Raw genomic sequence first — 20,318 nt, forward strand, 5'->3', positions numbered from 1 at the left:
ACACAAAAGACAAACATCACCAAAAACAAACAAACAAAAAACAACAACCTTATTATACTGAGGATGACTGTTCTTTTCTTTTGCATAACTTGGGGACAAATCTACAAGTTTTCTTAGGAAAAAATGGAGAGAGAGGAAAGAAAAATCAAGCAAAAATTCCAGTAAACCTAGCTGGCCTATCTATCTACCACAGAAGAGACACGGAATCCTCTGGGCTCAAACACGTCAAGGTTTTCCAGTTTGCCCCTACCACTCTCCTTCATTTATGAAGCATGACTTCTATTAAGAAGACCTCTTCATCCAATGTCATTAATGAGCACCAACAATGAATGAGGCTGTGAGGACATAAGAATGAAGACAGCCCTGCCTTCCACCTCCATGAAATGTGTATTTAGTTGGAGATCTCTATCTAGAAAGAGTAGACTCTTGTTTACAGTCCGTAAGCAAGGACTTTATCCCCCAGGTTGAGTCTAATAGTAATAGCTAGACCTAAAACAAGTTTGAATGAAAGCCAGCAGTGACCATTTAAATATGAACACGAGTAAGAGGAGCACAAGTAAGATTCAAAGAGATCTTTTGAACACGAACTCCTTCAAGCCACTGGTTCTCATGACCATAAAAAATGTTACCACTGGTCACTCAGGGAATGAGAGTGTTTCAGATTGTAATATTCAAATAAGCAACCTAAAAATTCAATCTAAATTGGTCTTGAAAAATGAATCTCTTTAAAGCTTTAACATTTTCAGGGAGGAAAGTAATCACTTCTCTTGGACATTATCTCAATATCTATGTGCTGAAATAAGCACCTATTACACAAAACCAGCAGAAGCGAAGCCTTTCGTCCTTTACAACCTACCTCAACTGATTCTCTTTTGTCTTGTCTTAACCTCAAGACACACAAACTCTCTAACTGCCACATCTGTGCAGAAATGATCTTCACCAAAACAAACAAACAAACAAAAAAACAACCTTATACTGAGAATGACCATTCTTTTCTTTTGCATAACTTGGGGAAAAAATCTACAAAAAATAATCTGTGCCAGATTAAAAATGATCCACCTCAGACAACCCAGGTTTGAACTGTATGGGTTCGCCTATACAATATGTTTTCAACCAAAAGAAGATGGAAAATGCAGTCTCTTCATGAGATGTGAAACCTGCATATATGAAGGGTTCACTTTTCAACTTTTCCTGTAAGTGGATTCCCAGAGCCTCCTGTGGGACTTGGGTATGAGCGGATTTGGGTATATAGGTGATCAATCTTCCAAGTAAATGGAGGGACAACTCCAAGTCAAAGGATACATGAAAAATAGGTAGCATTTGACCTACGTGATATTCTGTTATAACTGTTTGTTAAAAACAATCGGTACCTAGCTACTTAAAAATGTGAGCATAGTATTTGTGGAGAATTTACTAGCAGTGAATTCTTCATTTCTCCCATCTCACTGTCCTCTCAGCTGTACACAGATTGAAAGTGGAGCCAATTGTACCTCATGGCAAAAAGAACATCAGTCTAGGCTGGGCACAGTAGCTCACACCTGTAATCCCAGCACTTTGGGAGGCCAAGGCAGGTGGATTACCTGAGGTCAAGAGTTCAAGACTAGCCTGGCCAACATGGCAAAATCCCGTCTCTACTAAAAATATAAAAATTAGCCAGGCATGGTGGTGGGCACCTGTAATCCCATCTACTTGGGAGGCTGAGGGAGGAGAATCACTTGAACCCATGAGGTGTGGAGGCTGCAGTGAGCCGAGATGCACCCCCTGCACTCCAGCCTGGGCAACAGAGCAAGACTCCATCTCAAAAAAAAAAAAAAAAAAAAAAAAGAAACAGAACATCAGTCTAATAAGTGGATACCTAGTGAGATAAGAACAATTGCAATAAAAGGCACATTATCTCCTATAGGCAGTAGAGTCTAGCTCCTTGACTTTCCTAATATTAGGAGATCAGCAATAAAAATTTTTAAATATCGTTTTGTAAAAATTGGACACTGAAAGAAACTTCCCTAAGGGCCCCCTTACTCTTTGTAGCACTTCTCGCTATTACTCAGTTTGGAGAATTCACCCCCACATTCTCATCAGACTTCAGAAAGGCTACGTGAAAGTAAAGCAAACAGGATCGCATCTCACTGTTAGGCTACTTGTGATCATTCTCCTTGTCCAACTTATTTCAAGTTCTGGGCCTGATTTTAATGACAAATTGCTTCTAGCTTCCCAAAGTAGTTCAAATAGCTTCATGTGAAAACTGTTGGAAACAAAAAGTAGAAAGTGTAGTTAAACTTAGTAAGGGTAAATAAGAGTGAGGAAACTATTTCTGCAGGTGAAACAAAGTTAAGAGCAATGTACTGGGAAAAATAAGTAAGTTCTGAATAAAGATATGGGTAGGTTAAAGGGTGACATCCTGGTTTCTTGGTTCAGAAAGTGTGCTTTAATTCAACAAACGGCATCTTGAACAAAAGGGGACAGCCGAGGAAATTATAACATCACAAGGAGTCAAAAAAATGTCTGTAAAATGAGGGGTCGTATAAAAGGAGCACAAGATTATGGAATAATTTGGGTAGAATCCTGTTGTTGTAAGGTTGAATGGGACCTTGGAAATAGTAAAAATTTACCTAGCTTGGTTTTTTTTTTTTTTTTTTTTTTTGAGACAGGGTCTCACTGCTTTACCCAGGCTGAAGTACAGTGGCACAATCACTGCTCAGGCAGCCTTCACCTCCCCTTGCTCAAATGATTCTCCCACCTCAGCCTCCGGAGCACCTGGGATTATAGTTGCGTGTCACCACGCCCGACTAATTTTTGTATTTTTTGTAGAGACGGGGTTTCACCATGTTGCCCAGGCTGGTCTCAAACTCCTGGCTTCAAGTAATCTGCCCGCTTTGGCCCCCCAGTGTACTGGGGCTACAGGCGTGAGCCACTGCCTCCAGCCTAGCTTGACCTTTTGTTTTAAAGCTGAAGGCATTTGAGGTCAAGGGAAGCTAAACAACTGATACCAGTTCATACTGCTCAAGTGCAGCACCAAGATGGGGAAAAAGGCATCCCCCATCTCCTGTTCACCCACATCACATCACCCTGCTGCTATGCTGTGGAATCTTACCTTCTTCCTGATCAGCATCTTCGTTATACTCATTTTCTATATCTTTGAAATGGAGACAACACCTTGCTTCTACGTAATTCACAGGAATATAAGGCCAAACAAAAGAAAAAGCCAGAGATAAGCTTACACAGCTAGTTTTGTAGCACTTTCCCTGCCTTCATGCTGTGGCGTTCCTCTGCCAATGCAACGCGTACAACAGCCTCTCTGGGTCATCCCATCAAAAGCCTGCAGCTGTTTTCACTAATTGGTTAAAAAGAAAACAGGCAGCACCTGCCTCTTGCAAGGACCCATCCCAGTGATTAAGGGCTTTTTTCTCTGTTGAAAAGTCTTAAGAGTAAAATATTTATAAGACTGGTTCCACTGGGCAGTATCAAAGCTTCTATAGAAATGGATTGAATATAGATAACAAACTAGAAGAATCTAAAAGGAAAGGAGAAAGGCTGGGACATCTTGTGAAGCTTGAACAAAGGAAGACAGCAGTGGGTATGTAATCTTGTGATGACCAAGGAACACGGGCAGTGTGCAGAGTTAAGAACAGGACCTCAGCCAGGTGCAGTGGCTCACGCCTGTAATCCTAGCACTTTGGGAGGCTGAGGCAGGCGGATCACTTGAGGCCAAGAGTTCAAGACCAGCCTGGTCAACATGGTGGAACTCCATCTCTACTAAAAATTCAAAAAAATTATAGCCAGGCGTGGTGGTGGTGTGCGCCTGTAGTCCCAGCTACTCGGGAGGCTGAGGCAGGAGAATCGCTTGAACCTGGGAGGTGGAGGTTGCAGTGAGCCGAGATGGCACTACTGCACTCCAGCCTGGGCAACTGAGCAAGATTCCATCTCAAAAAAAAAAAAAAAAAAAAGAAAAAGAAAGAACGGACCTTGAGTCCTGGGCTCACACCATGCTCCACTCCTACCAGAGACTTAACCTGGAGCAAGTTAAATATAAGCTCCCTGTGCTGCAGCTCCCTCGCCTGGAAACTGGTAAGAACAGTACCTACACTTCATGAATTGTTACGCGGCATACACTATTATGTGTTTGGCCCTCATCAATAACCTGCAGTAAGTAGGATATGTTTTCCTAGGAAAGGAACAGCTTCCTTAGGGACACCAACCATCATGTAACAGATGTTGATAGCATTCTCATTATAAAACAAGTATTTACTGATGAACTAACAGCCCAAGCAGGAAGTTTTCTTCTCCCAACTCCCTCTGGATATATGCACTTGGGCAGAAGGACTACATACAACACACCTCCGCATGCCCCGGCAGCAACCATGCCACAAGGAAACTGAGCTCCAAAGAAAATTCTTCCAAGGGATCCCTTTGGGTGTTGCAGGGCCAGTGTTTTCTGGATTGGATTCTTCCATCTGTGCCACTTGAAGAAAATACCAAGTTTTCTCAAGCGGCCACTGCATAAGGTGACAAAGTTTGCCCTGTTCTTTATTTTGTTTCCCAAGCTCCAACATGATTTTTAAACCAACTCAGTCATTTGAGAGAAAAAAAAAATCCATGACTTTGGGGTTTCTTCCATCCTGTTCTCATGAGAAAAAGCATGCTGGAAATGAGACTGGGTGCCTTAGCACTGACATTTTCCCTTCTTTGGGGAAGGACTCTTCTGAGACAATGAGCAAGCCTGGGTCCTCCATAGCAGAGCACCAGCCATTGTATTTATTCATTTATTTTTGGTTTTGGGTCAATTCATTAGACTTCAAAAGTGCTGCTTCATTACAAATGAAATAAAAGATTACAGACATGAAAATCAACTTTTAAATAGTTATTACATTACTGGCTAGAATCCTACTCTCAAATATTTCTAAGACTGGGTTGTTCCACCAACCCTTGTCAAAGGTCCCCTAGAAATGGATTTAATATTCATGACAAAGTAAAATAATGTAAAAAGGGAGAGAAAGGCTGTGACTTCTGAAGCTGGGGGGCGGGGGATGAGGGTTGGTGGGTAGCAGTCTTTAAAGTACAGAATTTCCTGGGATGTGTTTCACAAGAGCTTTGAGCTTTCCCAAAGTGAAGGCGTAATATTGCTGTTCCGTATGGCAAATGACAGCAGAAGGCATGGAGCCTATGGAGAAAGCATTTCATTGTGACTAGGTTGCTCCTGATAAAAGATGAAGACCTGGAATTTATTAGACTACTTATGCCTATTGCCTGTATTCCCTTCTTCTCATGCAGTAAAGCGAGGCACTTCATGGCTACCGCTATAACTTTTTCTTTTCCTTCTTTAATTTTTTTAAAGTAAAAGTTATCTTGAGAATATTAGTTTGAACTCCAAAGATCCAGGTATCATTTAAGAATATTTTTAAAGGGGACGAAAGAAAATCTAGGGAAGGTGGGGATTTACCTAAAAGAAAATGAAGACGGATGGGAGGAGCATGCATGCTATGCTGTTCCAAGTAGGCACCATGCTCGGTTCTTTATGCAAGTTTTCTTGCAGCCTCATCCTCTCCATAACTCTATGAGAGAGATGTCATTAATTGCATTTGACAGATTACTGTCCAATGAAACTTTCTGCAATAAAGCCAGCATTTGCACTGCATCCATCTGATTCTAAATGTTTCTTTTCATGACAATAAATCAAAAAAACTACGGTATTTTATAACAGTTTTCTTTCCTACTAAACATAGGAAGGGAGGCAAAATAGATCCGCTGGTTACCCAGAACCAAATGGCTACTGAAATTAGAAGTTTACAGAGGGTAGAAAGGTCACAAATGAATCCTGAATCAGCAATGATTCTTTGATCCTAATACCCACATGATTAATTCAGACATTTAAAGAGAAAACTGTTGAAACAAATGTCAATGCAGTAAAATTGCAAAGGAGAAGGTAAGTCAGGCATTGCCACAGCTATGATCCAATTTTTTTGAGACGGAGTCTTGCTCTGCCGCCTAGGCTGGAGTGCAGTGGGGACAATCTCAGTTCACCGCAACATCTGCCTCCCAGGGCGCAAGACATCTTCCTGCCTCAGCCCCCTGAGTAGCTGGGACCACACCTGCATGCCACCATGCCTGGCTAATTTTTGTTTTGTTTTGTTTTCTAGAGATAGGGTTTCTCTATGTTGCTCAGGCTGGTTTCAAACTCCTGGGCTCAAGCGATCCACCTGCCTTGGCCTCCTAAAGCACTGGGATTACAGGTGTGAGCCACTGCGCCCGGCCCATCCTTTTTTTTTTTTTGTAAATATAAATATACATATATTTTTTATTATACTTTAAGTTCTAGGGAACACGTGCACAACATGCAGGTTTGTTACATATGTATACATGTGCCACGTTGGTGTGCTGTACCCAATAACTCGTCATTTACATTAGGTATATCTCCTAATGCTATCCCTCCCCCCTCCCCCAACTCCACAACAGGCCCCGGCGTGTGATGTTCCCCTTCCTGTGTCCAAGTGTTCTCATTGTTCAATTCCCACCCATGAGTGGGAACATGCTGTGTTTGTTTTTTTCTCCTTGCAACAGTTTGTTGAGAATGATGGTTTCCAGCTTCATCCATGTCTCTACAAAGGCCATGAATTCATCATTTTTTATGGCTGCATAGGAGAAAATTTTTGCAATCTACTCATCTGACAAAGGGCTAATATCCAGAATCTACAAAGAACTCAAACAAGTTTACAGGAAAAAAACAACCCCATCAAAAAGTGGGCAAAGGATATGAACAGACACTTCTCAAAAGAAAACATTTATGCAGCCAAAAGACACATGAAAAAATGCTCATCATCACTGGCCATCAGAAAAATGCAAATCAAAACCACAATGAGATACCATCTCACACCAGTTAAAACGGCGATCATTAAAAAGTCAGGAAACAACAGGTGCTGGAGAGGATGTGGAGAAATAGGAACACCAATTCTTAAACAGTTAAAGAGAGAGCAGAGAAAAAGTAGAGGCAATAAGGCTATGTCTTTGAAAAGGGACACATTGGGGTTTAGCATCAGATATTACTAGTCACACACTAGAGCTTTTTGTCACTTGAGGCAGGTTCTTTAACGTCTCTAAGATAGCATCCACGTGTAAAATGGGAAAAATAATACTTAACTCATAGAATAGTTCAAGAATTAAATATGCTAATATTCTTAACCCAGTGCTTGCTTGATTCCCCACAGAAGCTAAATAAATGTGACCGTCATTATTATGGAGTATGTGCAGGTGGTGGGGAGGAACCATTTTTCCATGGTTTTGAAATGTATTCACTATTGCCTCCATGTGGTACATGATTTTAATTGGATATTTAAATAAAACAAGTATATATAGGACTACTGTCATGGTCAATACTTTAAGAAGCCTCATGAAATATTCTGAAGAAATGCTGTAACAGTTCTAGAATCAAAGTCACATACTTTCTATAGCTGGAGAAGGAAGTTTTTGATGTTCATATGCGAGACACTAGTAGCTGCAATCCTTAATGCAATTTAGAAATAATGATACTAATAAATTGGAATTGCTTAACTAAAATCTGTAAAATCCAAAAGGCAACAGAAAAACAACTGGGCCATAAAAAACAGAAGTTTGTGTTAATACAAGAGTGTTCACAGTCAGTATGCAAAGGCTACTGCATTTCAAATTCTAAATAGCTCATATGGGTTATAATTTTAACCACAAATTCCCATCTTCATCCTGGAGAGAGAGAGGGAAAAAATGCTTTTGTGAAAGACACACATGGAGTATAAATGACGTGCACAGCAAGAGACCAAGGTTGGAAGATACCATGTGATGCTCACAGCACTCTAAGTTTAGTGAATGCAGACAGAACCTTAAGCTTTTGAGACAGAAAAATGAGGGTAAGAAAGTGGAACACATCCAAAGGGGGCCAAAAACAATCACGTGAATTTTAGAGAAAATAAAGTATTTTACTGGCAATATTTCAATTCACTTATATATAATTCCTGGAAAACTTCCTCATCATTTCATACAAAATTCAGCTCTATTCTGTGATCTCTCTCGCTTTGGAAGTATAATACAGAGTTTTATCTGTATATACCCTCAAGAGTCCAAATTTTATATGAAAAGCTATGATATTTCTCATCAGAACAGGAGACGAAGAAATAAGAATGTGTGTTATCAAGATCAAAGAAAAGCAAATTTCCCAGTTCCATTAAGCATTAAGGTGATGCAATAATTTAGCCAAGCTTATTATTCTTTTTATTTTATAAAGAAAACTGAGGCTGGGAACAGTGGCTCGTGCCTATAATCCCAGCACACAGGAAGGCTGAGGGAGGGAGGATCACACCTGAGATCAGGAGTTCAACACCAACCTGGCCAACATGGTGAAACCCTGTCTCTACTGAAAGTACAAAAACCAGCTGGGCATGGTGGCGCCTGCCTGTAATCCCAGCTACTCGGGAAGCTGAGGCATGAGAATAGATTGAACCCAAGAGGCGGAGGTTGCGGTGAGCTGAGATGGCGCCATCGCACTCCAGCCTGGGCAACAAAAGGAAAACCTCATCTCAAAAAAAAAAAAAATTCCAGAGACTAAATCTTGAAACAATACAAGGACCTGTGGAAATCTCCCCCACCCGGAGCTTGCTTCAAGGCTGCAGTTGAGCCCAAGATGATGAGATGATGCAGGCCCATTTACCAGATGTGGCAATAACTCAAGATAAGCCACTGGAACAAGTCACACAGATGTACACTGCCTCACCCCCTGCACGGAGGGTCCTCCATGGCAAAACTTCCGCTTCTTAAACCCTCGCATTTCGCTTGGAAACTTGAAGCGGTTCCATTAAGACAAGAGCCTGGACCGTTTTCTCCACGGCTAGCTTTGGTTCATAATAAAGTCACTCTTCTACCATACCCCCACCTTGCTAACTGGTTTGGCAGGCAGCAAGCAGTTGAACCTGCATTTGTAACATTTCCAAAAATATTTCACCATTAATTTTATTTTTTAAACGTTAAAAAATTGATATACGTATTTTGGGGTACGTGTGATATTTTGATATTTGTATACAATATGTAATAATTAAAAGTAATTAGGATATCCATCACCTCAATTACCATTAATTTGAAAGACCCAGGATACCTGGTGCATGCCTGAGGAATCTAGTGTCCCATATTAGTAGCTGCAGAATTTTTACTGGATGAGTTCTGTGGAGTAATTTTGGTTGTAGTTCTAGCTGTCTAATTCTGAGCCTGGATCCCAATCCTTCTCACTGATTATAGGAGCTAATCCCCATCCATTAAATGAATGTCTTTTGTTCTTAAACTAAAAACAAAAGAAAACAAGTCCAGAAGTAGTGGAGCGGTAGGACTTAACATTTAAGTACTTGAGTCTAGACTCAGATCTGGGTTTAAATCCTGCCCGTGCCCTTGCTGATTTATACAGTATGTATAATAACACCTCTAAAGGCAGGGTCTGGCCTTTAGGAAGTGATGAGTAAGACATGGAGGTTCTTATTACCGTTTAGACAGTCAAGGTTGGGAGTAGCCTTGGTAATTACATCCAGGTTCATAAGATACAATTACTTGGAATGGGGATGCTGTGTCTTCCCCAGCCAATGAAGCCAATTCAGTATAAAACATGCAGGGCCTCACAGGTGAGAAGGGGATTGTGATGAGCCTTGGAAACCAGAATCAACAAGAAGAGTTCGTGTGTGTGTGTGTGTGTGTGTGTGTGTGTGTGTGTGTGTGTAAGACGGAGTCTCGCTCTGTCACCCAGGCTGGAAACCAATGGCGCAATCTCGGCTCACTGCAACCTCTGCCTCCCAGTTCAAGCGATTCTTCTACCTCAGCCTCCCGAGCAGCTGGGATTACAGGCGCCCACTGCCACGGTCGGCTAATTTTTGTGTTTTCAGTAGAGACGGGGTTTCATCATGTTGGTCAGGCTGGTCTCCAACTCCTGACCTCAGGTGATCCACCTGCCTCGGCCTCCCAAAGTGTTTTAAAAGCTGGCATGCAAAATCTTATTTCCAGAGAGTACTGCCACCAGGATATAATCCTAATGACTACTTTCCTGTTTCCTGCTTTTCAAATATCTTTGTTTTCAATTTCTGGCCATACCTCTTTTAGGGTCTTTTCTACCCACCCATATCTTTGTTTATAGACACATTACAAACTATTCTCCATGGTGAGCATTCCTCTCCAATGGAATCTTCAGGAAACTGCACTTGTTATGAGAATTTAGGCCCCAGTGCTTCTCTAGTCTCTGACTATATTCAGTTGCCTTTGATAAATCTGGTTGAAAGTGCCCTAGGACCTGAGACGCATGTCTAATGGTAGCTCCTAGTTCAGTGGAACATAAAAAACTGACCCTTCAAGCTAACTTCTTAATATTCATGTCCTAAATGGGCGCTCCGGGGTGACTGAGATTTTGTCATATATAGATGCTACCCAAGGGCAATTCACACATTTGGATCTTGTTTCAAAAGTATTATCTAGGAGTAATGGAGTTAGTTAATAAAATATAGGATACCCAGTTAAATATGAATTTCAGATTAAAAGAAAAACAAAAAATTTTTAATATAGGCATGTCCCATACAATATTTGGAAACTTCATGGCCCAAAAGTGGAGCTGACAGAGCTTTGGGTTCAGTCTTTCCAGAGCTTTGTAGTTTGCCCATAATAGTCTACAGAATTTGCTTGACCAGGATTTGCAGGATAATTACCCGAACAGAGCTTCCCTACACAGCAGTCTAGCACCTACACCAAAGTACTAGTTGTGTGATGTACTAATATGAGAAATACACTATATATTTCGTCTTCATCTGGCTCCTGGACAGAACTTCTAAAACCCTCGTAACTTCTTAAGTGATAAGAGCCATAGAAGTAGTAATAATATTTGGATATACTCAAATATATTCAAATATATATAGAAGTTGTAATATTTGTTTTTTGTCCTCAGCTTCTGAAACAGCTCAGAAACAATAAAGGTGAAAGGGGCATCTTTTGTTATTCAGAACAAGCCCCTTTCAACTACACTTGAACTTATGTTAATGAGGTGACTTTTAGAGGATGGGAGGCTGGTTGCCAAGGGAACCAACCTTGTGATTAGGGTTGGCATTTTGCGTCCCAACAACTCACCTCCAGGAGGGTAGAGAGGCTAAAGGTTGAGCTAATCACCAATGTAATGAAACCTGCATAAAAACCCTACCCAAAGAAGTTCTGTCTCCACAGGGACAGACGCTCTTGTGCTCGGGACCCTTCCAAACCTCACCCTATGTATCTCTTGATCTGGCTATTCATTTGTATTCTTTAAAAAATATCCTTTGTAATAAATTTGTAATGTGAGAGACGTGTGAACCACAGCGACTTCATCTTGAACAGGGGATGGGTAAAATAAGGCTGAGACCTGCTGGGCTGCATTCCTAGTAGATTAGGCATTCTTAGTCACAAGATAAAAAAGAAGGTCGCCACAAGATACAGGTCACAAAGACCCTGCTGATACAGGATGTCATAAAGAAGCCAGCCAAAACCCACCAAAACCAAGATGGCTACAAAAGTGACCTCAGGTCATCCTTACTGCTCATTACATGCTAATTATGATGCATCAGCATGCTAAAAGACACTCCCAGCAGTGCCATGACAGTTTGCAAATACCATGGTCATGTTGGGAAGTTTGCTTATATGGTCTAAAAAGGGGAGGGACCCTCAATTCCAGGAAATCCCTGCCCCTTTCCTGGAAAACTCATGAATAATTCACCCCTTATTTAGCATACAGTTAAGAAATAACTATAGGTATACTCAGTCAAGCAGCCCATACCACTGTGCTCTGCCTATGGAGTAGCCACTCTTTTATTCCTTTACTTTCTTAGTAAACCTGCTTGTACTTTATGGACTTCCCCAAATTCTCTCTTGTGTAAGGACCAAGAACCCTCTCTTGGGGTCTGGATCAAGACCCCTATCTGGTAACAGTAATAGTCAGTAAATTGTTTCCCTGGGTTGTACAAGTTATCCTAGCAAATTACTGAACCCGAAGAGGGGGTCATAGGAACCTATTTGTATCCAAGTTGGACAGAAGTTATGGGTAACCTGGGAACCCACTACTTGTGACTGGCATCTGAGGTGTGGCAGTTTTGTGGGACCGAATCCTTAACTTGTGGCATGTGGCTACAATTCCAAGTAGATCGTGTCAATTGAATTGTGGGACATCTACTTGGTGTCTACAGGGAATCGGGGAATTGCTTGTTATGAAAAACACATACACTTGGTCTCAGAATGTCAGAAGTGTTGTGAAGGTAAAGGAGGTTTTGTTTGTTTGTTTTCATTTAGTTTGTTAAACAGATGCCCCCAGAGTCTCCCTAGTGCTTGTCCTACACCAGCCCCACCTCCTGCCATTCCCCAAGGAACCCGAGACTTCTCATAGCTTAGTAACTAAAAGATGAGTGCCCAGCTAAATGAGGTGACTTAGTAACAGCTGTAGCCTTAACACCAGTGTCCATCCTGACTCACGGATGCCAACTCCCACCTATTATTTCAAGTATGAGATGTTTTACCTTTCATCACGTACTACTGAGAGTCAGTGTAGCCACAGAAAAAGGCTTAAGAAAGTAATATCCTGATGGTGACGCTGCAAGTCAGGTTTAAAACTGGAAGCACGGCAGTGCTGGTCCAATGTCTCAGGCTGATCAATATATTGCTTAGAGTCCAAAGCCCACCAGAAGAAACGGGTTTTTGTGAGCTGCTAGTCATTAACAGCATGCTATTTTTTTCTTCTTTTTTTACTTTTTGATTTCTGCAAGCTATTGGCAAACAGGTGCTGTTTGGTTACATGAGTAAGTTCTTTAGTGGTGATTTATGAGATTTGCACCCATCACCCAAGCAGTATACACTGCCCCAATTTGCAGTCTTTTATAGGATACACATTTGTTCTAAATAAATAGAATCCTTTCAGATAGAAACCTTACCTAGAATATAAATATTTAAACATATAGGAGTCAAATCACACTGTCCAAAGAGGGGAGAAGGGCTTGAGGTGAGGAAGGAAACACAGGACCCAAACTGTAAAAACTGTTGATTCAGAAAATAATCTAAAGAAACTATTTTAGTTTTTTAAATCTGATTAACGGAAAACTAAGCAACATACTAATATATACTGTTTCATTACACAGTATTTATATATACAAATATATATTTATATATCACATATATATTTCTACATAAATATATTAAAATTATACATATATACATATGCATAATTTATATAACATATATGTAACATATATAAATATATAAAATCCATCAAAGGCTAGTTCAGGAAATAGACATTTTTCATCTAGCAATAAATATAAAAAACCTAAAAATACTTAAAGAAAAGAATCCACCTGCTAGATTTTTATCATAAGGAAATAGTCCTAAATAATGGGGGGGGAGGGTATAGGAAACATGGTATTTGTAGTCACGCTATTTTATTTCCAAATAGTGGTCCTATTCCAAAACTGGAAACAACTTCAATATCCAATAACAGAGAAATAATTAAATAAATTTTGGCATATCATTTCGTGGAATATTCATCACTTAAAACACATCTGTAACGAGCTTGCAACAGCCTGGATAAGCAGTGTAAGAGTAATTGTTTGAAAAAGAGAGGAGGAGACCAGGTGCGGTGGCACACGCCTGTAATCCCAGCACTTTGAGAGGCCGAGGCGGGCGGATCATGAGGTCAGGAGATCCAGACCATCCTGGCTAACACAGTGAAACCCCATTTCTACTGAAATACAAAAAATTAGCTGGGCGTGGTGGCATGCGCCTGTAGTCCCAGCTACTCAGGAGGCTGAGGCAGAAGAATCGCTTAAACCCAGGAGGCGGAGGTTGCAGTGAGCCAAGATTATGCCACTGCGCTCCAGCCTGAGCGACAGAGCAAGACTCCATCTCAAATAAAAAAAAAAAACACAGCAAAATCAAAAAACACGAGGTTATAAAATCTGGCATGCTTTCATGTTTAAAAAAAATCTCTCATTGAAAAGCAAACCATACTTACGGAAAAAATACAAAAAAAATTCATCAAATTGTTAACAGTCGTCTTAGCTGCTAAGATTAAGAGGTTTTTTTTCTCACTGTAACTATGTATTTCAAATTTTCTATAAGGATTGTGTAGGATTTTATAATTGTAAAAAATTAAGTAATCATTTAATTTACAGAGGAAAAGGAAAACCAGAAATATACAGTTTAGCCAATTTTAAAAAACACATAAACACAGTATTTTTTAAAAACACAGAAGAAAAAGAAAGTAGCTTTTCAAAATCTACTTCAGCACTGTAGGCCTGCTCTTTGCGGCAAATGCAACTTAAAGTAATTGACCAACAGATGTCACTGTTACACTTCCTACTTTAAGCATCTCTCTCAAGACGCGCAACTTTACGTATGGGAACAAAACCAAAAACTTAACTAATTCTCATGTCATCTCCTGCAGGACTGCAGCTTTCTCATCTTTCAGCTTCATTTCTAAACCTCTTTTGTAATATCTGGAATGTTGAATGCTGTTCTAAAATGACATATAGTGACCATGGTTTTATGGTTATGAAAAATACAGGGTTCTCCTGCTCTTTGATTGCCACCCATGTGAACATCACAGACTTAACCCACACTAGTCAAAAACATGGTTCCAGGTCTGAAAGTAATGAGCCGGAGAACACAAGATTGTCAACAGGCATTAAAGTTAATGGCTAAAAAAAGAAAAAGTGCTTAGATTTCTGGTGCTCACTGCATCTGTGACAGGAAACTGGATGGGTAAAGAGGGATTGCAGAGAATCACAACAATCTGGTCAATCCTACCAGGCCATCTAAATGTGGAAGTAGGTGAACCCCAGCCCAGTGCTTTCTAAGGAGGAGTCAATACTTCTGTGTCAATGAAAACAAGAATGAATAAGAAAGGAGAAGATAGCTGGATGTGGTGGCTCACGCCTGTAATCCAGCACTTTGGGAGGCTGAGGCAGGGAACATTTTTGAGGTCAAGAGTTCGAGAACAGCCTGGCCAACATGGTGAAACCCCATCTCTACTAAAAATACAAAAATTAGCTGGGTGTGGTAGCTCACGCCTGTAAGCCCAGCTTCTCAGGAGGCTGAGGTGGGAGGAGCGCTTGAACCCGGGAGGCAGAGGTTGCAATGAGCCAAGATCGTGCCACTGCACTCCAGCCTGAGCAACAGAGCAAGACGCCATCTCAAAAAAACAAAACAACAACAACAAAAAAAAGAAAACAGAGAAGGCTATGTTTTTTTGAACTAAAAGTAGATCCATCATTTGATACAGCAATCCAACTACTGGGTATCTACCCACAAGAAAAGCAGTATACGAAAAAGATACTTGCACATGCATGTTTATTAGCAGCACAATTTGCAATTGCAAAACTATAGAACCAGCCCAAATCCCCATCAATCACAATGAGTGAATAAAATGTGGTATATATTTACATATCTACATACACATATATACACATATATATACACATATACATATATATACATATATACATATACATACACACACATATATACATATACCATGGAATACTAAGCCATACAAAGGAATGAAATAACGCCATTTGCAGCAACCTGGGTAAAACCGGAGACTATTATTCTAAGTAAAGTAACTCAGGAATGGAAAACCAAACATTCTATGTTCTCACTCATAAGTGGGAGCTAAGCTATGAGGACGCAAAGGCATCAGAATGATACAATGGACTTTGGGGACCTGAGGGAAAGGGTTGGGGGACGCGAAGGATAAAGACTACACACTAGGTACAGTGCACACTGCTTACATGATGGGTGCACCAAAATCTCAGTAATCCCCACTAAAGAACTTATTCATGTAACCAAACACCACCTGTTCCCTAAAAACCTATTGTAATTTAAAAAATTTAAAAAATTTTTAAAAAACTGCAGAGGTTATTAAAAGTCAAAAAAAAACTTTAAAAAAGAGAAAGGAGGTGGTTCTGGTTTTTAAATGCATCATCCTATATTCTGCAGATTTTCTGCCAACCTAGTCACCTGTTACTTGAGCAGCTGGAGAGAAAGGTTCATGAATATGGAAGGAAGGCAGGATATTTGGATTTCACTTGAGAATCCAGAGCACATCAGTTGGCTTTACATATGTTATTGACAAATTTTTAGTAAAAGGATATTAAGAAGTGACTAGCAACCAGTGGGTACACTCCCACAATGAGAGATTTAGGCTGCAAAGCTAATGAACAGAGAGTGCTCTGAAAACACTCAGATAAATGACAAACACAGTCACTTCCAGACAAGTTGCTAGTTACTTTCTAGTGTACAAATTTCAGATCACCAAGATGCATCTTGATTTTCTGCAGCCCACTGATTTTTTTAAAACAATGATCCATACATTAAATGCAGCTTTCTATACACAGTTTACCTTAAACACATATTAAATGAGCCTCTGTTGACCACAAAGAACCGCAGCGCAATCACAAAGATTTCTACTTACATGGAGATCCAAGTACAATTCACTCCTGTTTGACTTCTCCCTTTCCTCATGAAGCAAAAATGGACAGGCTGGTCCCGCTCTGTAGCCCAGAACCCACGCGCCTCCATCTCTGTTGGGAAGGTCTTTAGGTGTCTGCTCACTGAAGCTGTCCCAGGGAAAGCCCTCAGAGGAGATACCTAAACAAACACAGAGAAGGCCATCAGTGACATGGCAGCCAAAGAAATAAATAAATAAAGCCATATTTGGGGAACTCCTACGTAGACTTCTGCATACTAGCTCTTACTGTGCTTTCTAAGTTATATTTTTAAGAGATTGCTTTCCTTTAAAAGTATTTCTCCTGACAATTTCTAGATCACACCAACAAAAATTTACAACATACGCCCTCATCCCCCAAGTCTATTGGCTGTAGTCTATGCCCCATATTCTTGCTTACAGGTTGCATGGATCATTCTATCTCAGAATGAAATCAGAGGAGCTAGGGGACAGAAGTCAGGAGGTCTGGCCTGCTGGCTTTCCTACAGTTCCTAAACAGTGTCATCTGAGCCAAGTCACTAATGTGTGTGTTCTCCAGAGCAGGAACTGTGCCTTGTTCATCTTCATTTCTGGGAACAGAATCATTATGCATGGTGCATACCGGACTTGGACAGTTTGTTGAATGATTGAGTAGTGCATGAGAAACCCATTGGGGATTTGCTTTTGTCATCTCTAAAATCAAAGGTATTAGGCTAGCTTATTCTAACCTAAACTATAGACAAGTTTAGGTTTGCCATAGGATGATAATCATTAACTATGTGCCAGACACTGTTCTTAGCTCTGATGAATTTTTATGACAACATATAGTTAGGTATCATTAGTGTTCTCATTTTAAATGGGGAAACTGAAGTACAAAGAAGTTAAGCAATTTGCTCAAAATCATAAAATCAGTAAATGGTTAAGCCAGGACTCGAACCCAGGCAGTTAAACAATAGAGGGCCGTGCTTTTAATGGCTGCACTATGTCCTCTGCCTGACATTCTATTCTTAAGATGGCAATATGTGTTCTATAACAAAAGGATTTTACCGTCAAATAAGTGTGAGAAAAGCTACATACTGTATCTCTTAAAGAATCATGATTCATGTTAGCATATTAAAGACCTTTGGATGCCCTTTAGTACAGAAAACCTACTTCTATATAATAGGGTTTTCCAAACTTATTTGACCACAGAATCCATTTAACGGGACACCTGCTAAACATGTCGCAAGCCACTTAATGTTGTACTGGACACTTCTAATGTTTCATACAGCACTCAAGTTCCTAGTCCTCTTTTAATTCCTGGTAAGCAACCTTGGCAAAATTTTAAGCAACTAGGCAGAAGTTAAAGGTTTAGGCTCAGTGTATTTCGCAATAGAGATCACTGTGGAATATACGACATAGTGTTTATTACACATAATCCCTGTAAGAGTCTATTTGGCAGTCACCCAAAGCCAACCAATGGCTTCTACCATGCTGAAACCTGACTTACATGAAACTAGAGCTAAGAGTAAGTCAGCTCAAAAAGAAACTGCGAGATAGCATGCTTATATTAGAGTAGCATTTTAGAAGGAAGAAAATTTGACAACAGCTAAGGTTTGGCTGTTGTTTGGTTTATTAGTTTTGAATCACACTTCAAAATGATGCAGGTCACAGTGTCTCTACAGTTGCCCTCTAGCAGCCTGTCCACAAAACACCTTTCTGCAACCACTGAGAAAAATGAAGAGTCCAGGGCTTCCCCAGTCTACGCTCCCCCTGCAGACACAGTTGTCTAGAAGAGTATACCCAGGCTCTTCCTTCATCTGGGTCAGATCCCTTAGAACAAAGTGCCTTTCCAGTCAATCCCCTTGCTACCCACTGTCTACAGACAGTCTTCTGGCCTTTCATTTAGGGTCTCACATGCTTTCATTAGGGTCTCACTTCTAGTCTCAAGACATAGGAATGAACTAATGCCTAAAGGAACCTCAGGGAGAAGGCACTCTGCTTAGCACCTTTGCTTTATGCTCATGTTGACTCTGAGGAAGATAGTACTGCTTATATTTTAACAGATGGAGAAATTAAAGCTCAGACCTCCTTTGACTTCTGTTTATATGGCTCATCCTCCTCCTGGACTATTTCTGTTCACCTTTGGCATAAATCTTTTAAAATCCACAGTACACTCTCACTGTACTACCTCATCTTCCAAGATGTATGGGTTACTAATCACATCCCTCATTTTAAAACCCTCCACCTTTCATTTTTCTTTTGAAGTAGCTGCTGGCTTGGGGTAAAGTGTGCACAGAATAATAAAACATAACATATATAATATGTATCACAAAACACAATGTACAACACCTGAGGTAAGACATTTGTATCATCAGAGGCACATTGTCTGGTGAGTGTAAGTTCATCATTTAGGTGCAAGAGAGTGAAACATTCCCATAACAACAAGGATTTGGGGTCCTGGATGAAACACACATGCATGCATATTTATGCAAACACACATGCAAACCCCTCATACACCTGCAGTGGCTATCCAATACTGCATTAATGAGGTGAGATGTGCAATCCAATTCACTCTCTACGCAGAGCAAAAACAATGTCAAGGTGAAAGTTATCTTCTTTCTGGAAATGGTTTTAGTTTTAAAGAGTTAATTTCTGATACCTAAGGTTTAACCAGACAATATCCCTATGAAGGAAACATGCAAGGTAAAACCATGATGCATAGTAATTTTGGCAAGAAACATTTGGACAGAAAACGACCGTAAGTAACATAAAACTAAAATAAGTGACATAAAACCATTATTCTCATAAGTCTGACAAAGTCGGTTAGGACAAATGACAAAGTCAACATTCTGACGACCACAATGTGTTTATAAAATAATTTGGGAATGGAGAGTTTTAATAATACAAACAACTTTTTTTAGTCGAAAAAAAAGCACGTCTGTATTTATTAAAATGGGTAATACCCAAACTAGTCTCTCCAGCTGAAGAAACTTAATAAAAAGAGAAGAAAATCATCTGAAATTAGATAAAAATATTCTGTCAAAACAGTCAACTGTCATTTAATTTTCCGACACAAATAGATTTGGGGGTGTTAGATCTTTAGAGAATATTTTGTGAAAAACTGAATCAGTCTTATCAGTTTAAATATGTGTCTTTCCCTTTCATGTGCATCTTACAAACCTGTTTTGTACTCAGTATTAGTTATTTTGTTCCTCAAAGACATTTCAACAGTTTGATCGATCACACATACACACACAAGTTATCTGTACAGCTGACCACGGTTAATACAACGTACAGCACAGTCACAGTAAAGGTAGGGTGACTTACCTTGGAACCACTTTGAAAGTCTGTGCTTTTCAAAGCCATTCACATGATGAGCTGAACTTCCTGATGCTAACCTACAACATCAGACTGAGGTTTTGCTGTCAATTATCAAAACAACAGAAGCAGACAGAATGCAAAGGTAATAATATGCCATTTAAAACAGGAGGCAATGTCCACAGCTCATCTTTCCAAAATGGAATCAGTCTGTCTAGCATGGGTACATTGGATTATTGTTCCCACTGTTTCACTCCCTCCCTGCAATATGATCACGCACCCACGGCCTTTTCTGGTCTGTTTCCCCTGCCACGTGACTTGCTTTGGCCATCTGAATGTAAACAATGTGACAGTGTGCCAATCAAGGCCGTGAGATGCACGGTGTGTTTTCATGCCCCGCCCTGTGCTTCTGCCCTCACCATGAGACGAACATGGTCCTCGGGAGCTTCGAATGAGACATGGAACATCTGTCCCAGGCACAGTCCTGCAAGCCTGGAGCCAAGCTCAGTCAAACCCAGGCCCAATCGAGTGAACCTTAGCC

The 20,318-nt window shown here is 40.3% G+C and overlaps 1 protein-coding gene across 6 annotated transcripts in view; it reads right to left on the reverse strand.

The window, feature by feature from the left end:
- Positions 1 to 20,318, reverse strand: part of FMN1 (formin 1) — a 423,460-nt gene that overhangs the window by 300,918 nt on the left and 102,224 nt on the right. For 4 of the 6 annotated variants that reach the window (XM_055363225.2, XM_055363224.2, XM_055363223.2 and 1 more), the window contains one exon: positions 16,466 to 16,641. The exons of the other annotated variants lie outside the window; for them this stretch is intronic. In XM_055363225.2, the coding sequence (XP_055219200.2) occupies positions 16,466 to 16,641 (176 nt within the window). The remainder of the gene's footprint in view (positions 1 to 16,465; positions 16,642 to 20,318) is intronic. 6 annotated transcript variants of the gene reach the window in all.

Source organism: Gorilla gorilla, chromosome 16 (assembly GCF_029281585.2).
Source record: "Gorilla gorilla gorilla isolate KB3781 chromosome 16, NHGRI_mGorGor1-v2.1_pri, whole genome shotgun sequence".
In the NCBI taxonomy this organism is placed as follows: domain Eukaryota; kingdom Metazoa; phylum Chordata; class Mammalia; order Primates; family Hominidae; genus Gorilla; species Gorilla gorilla.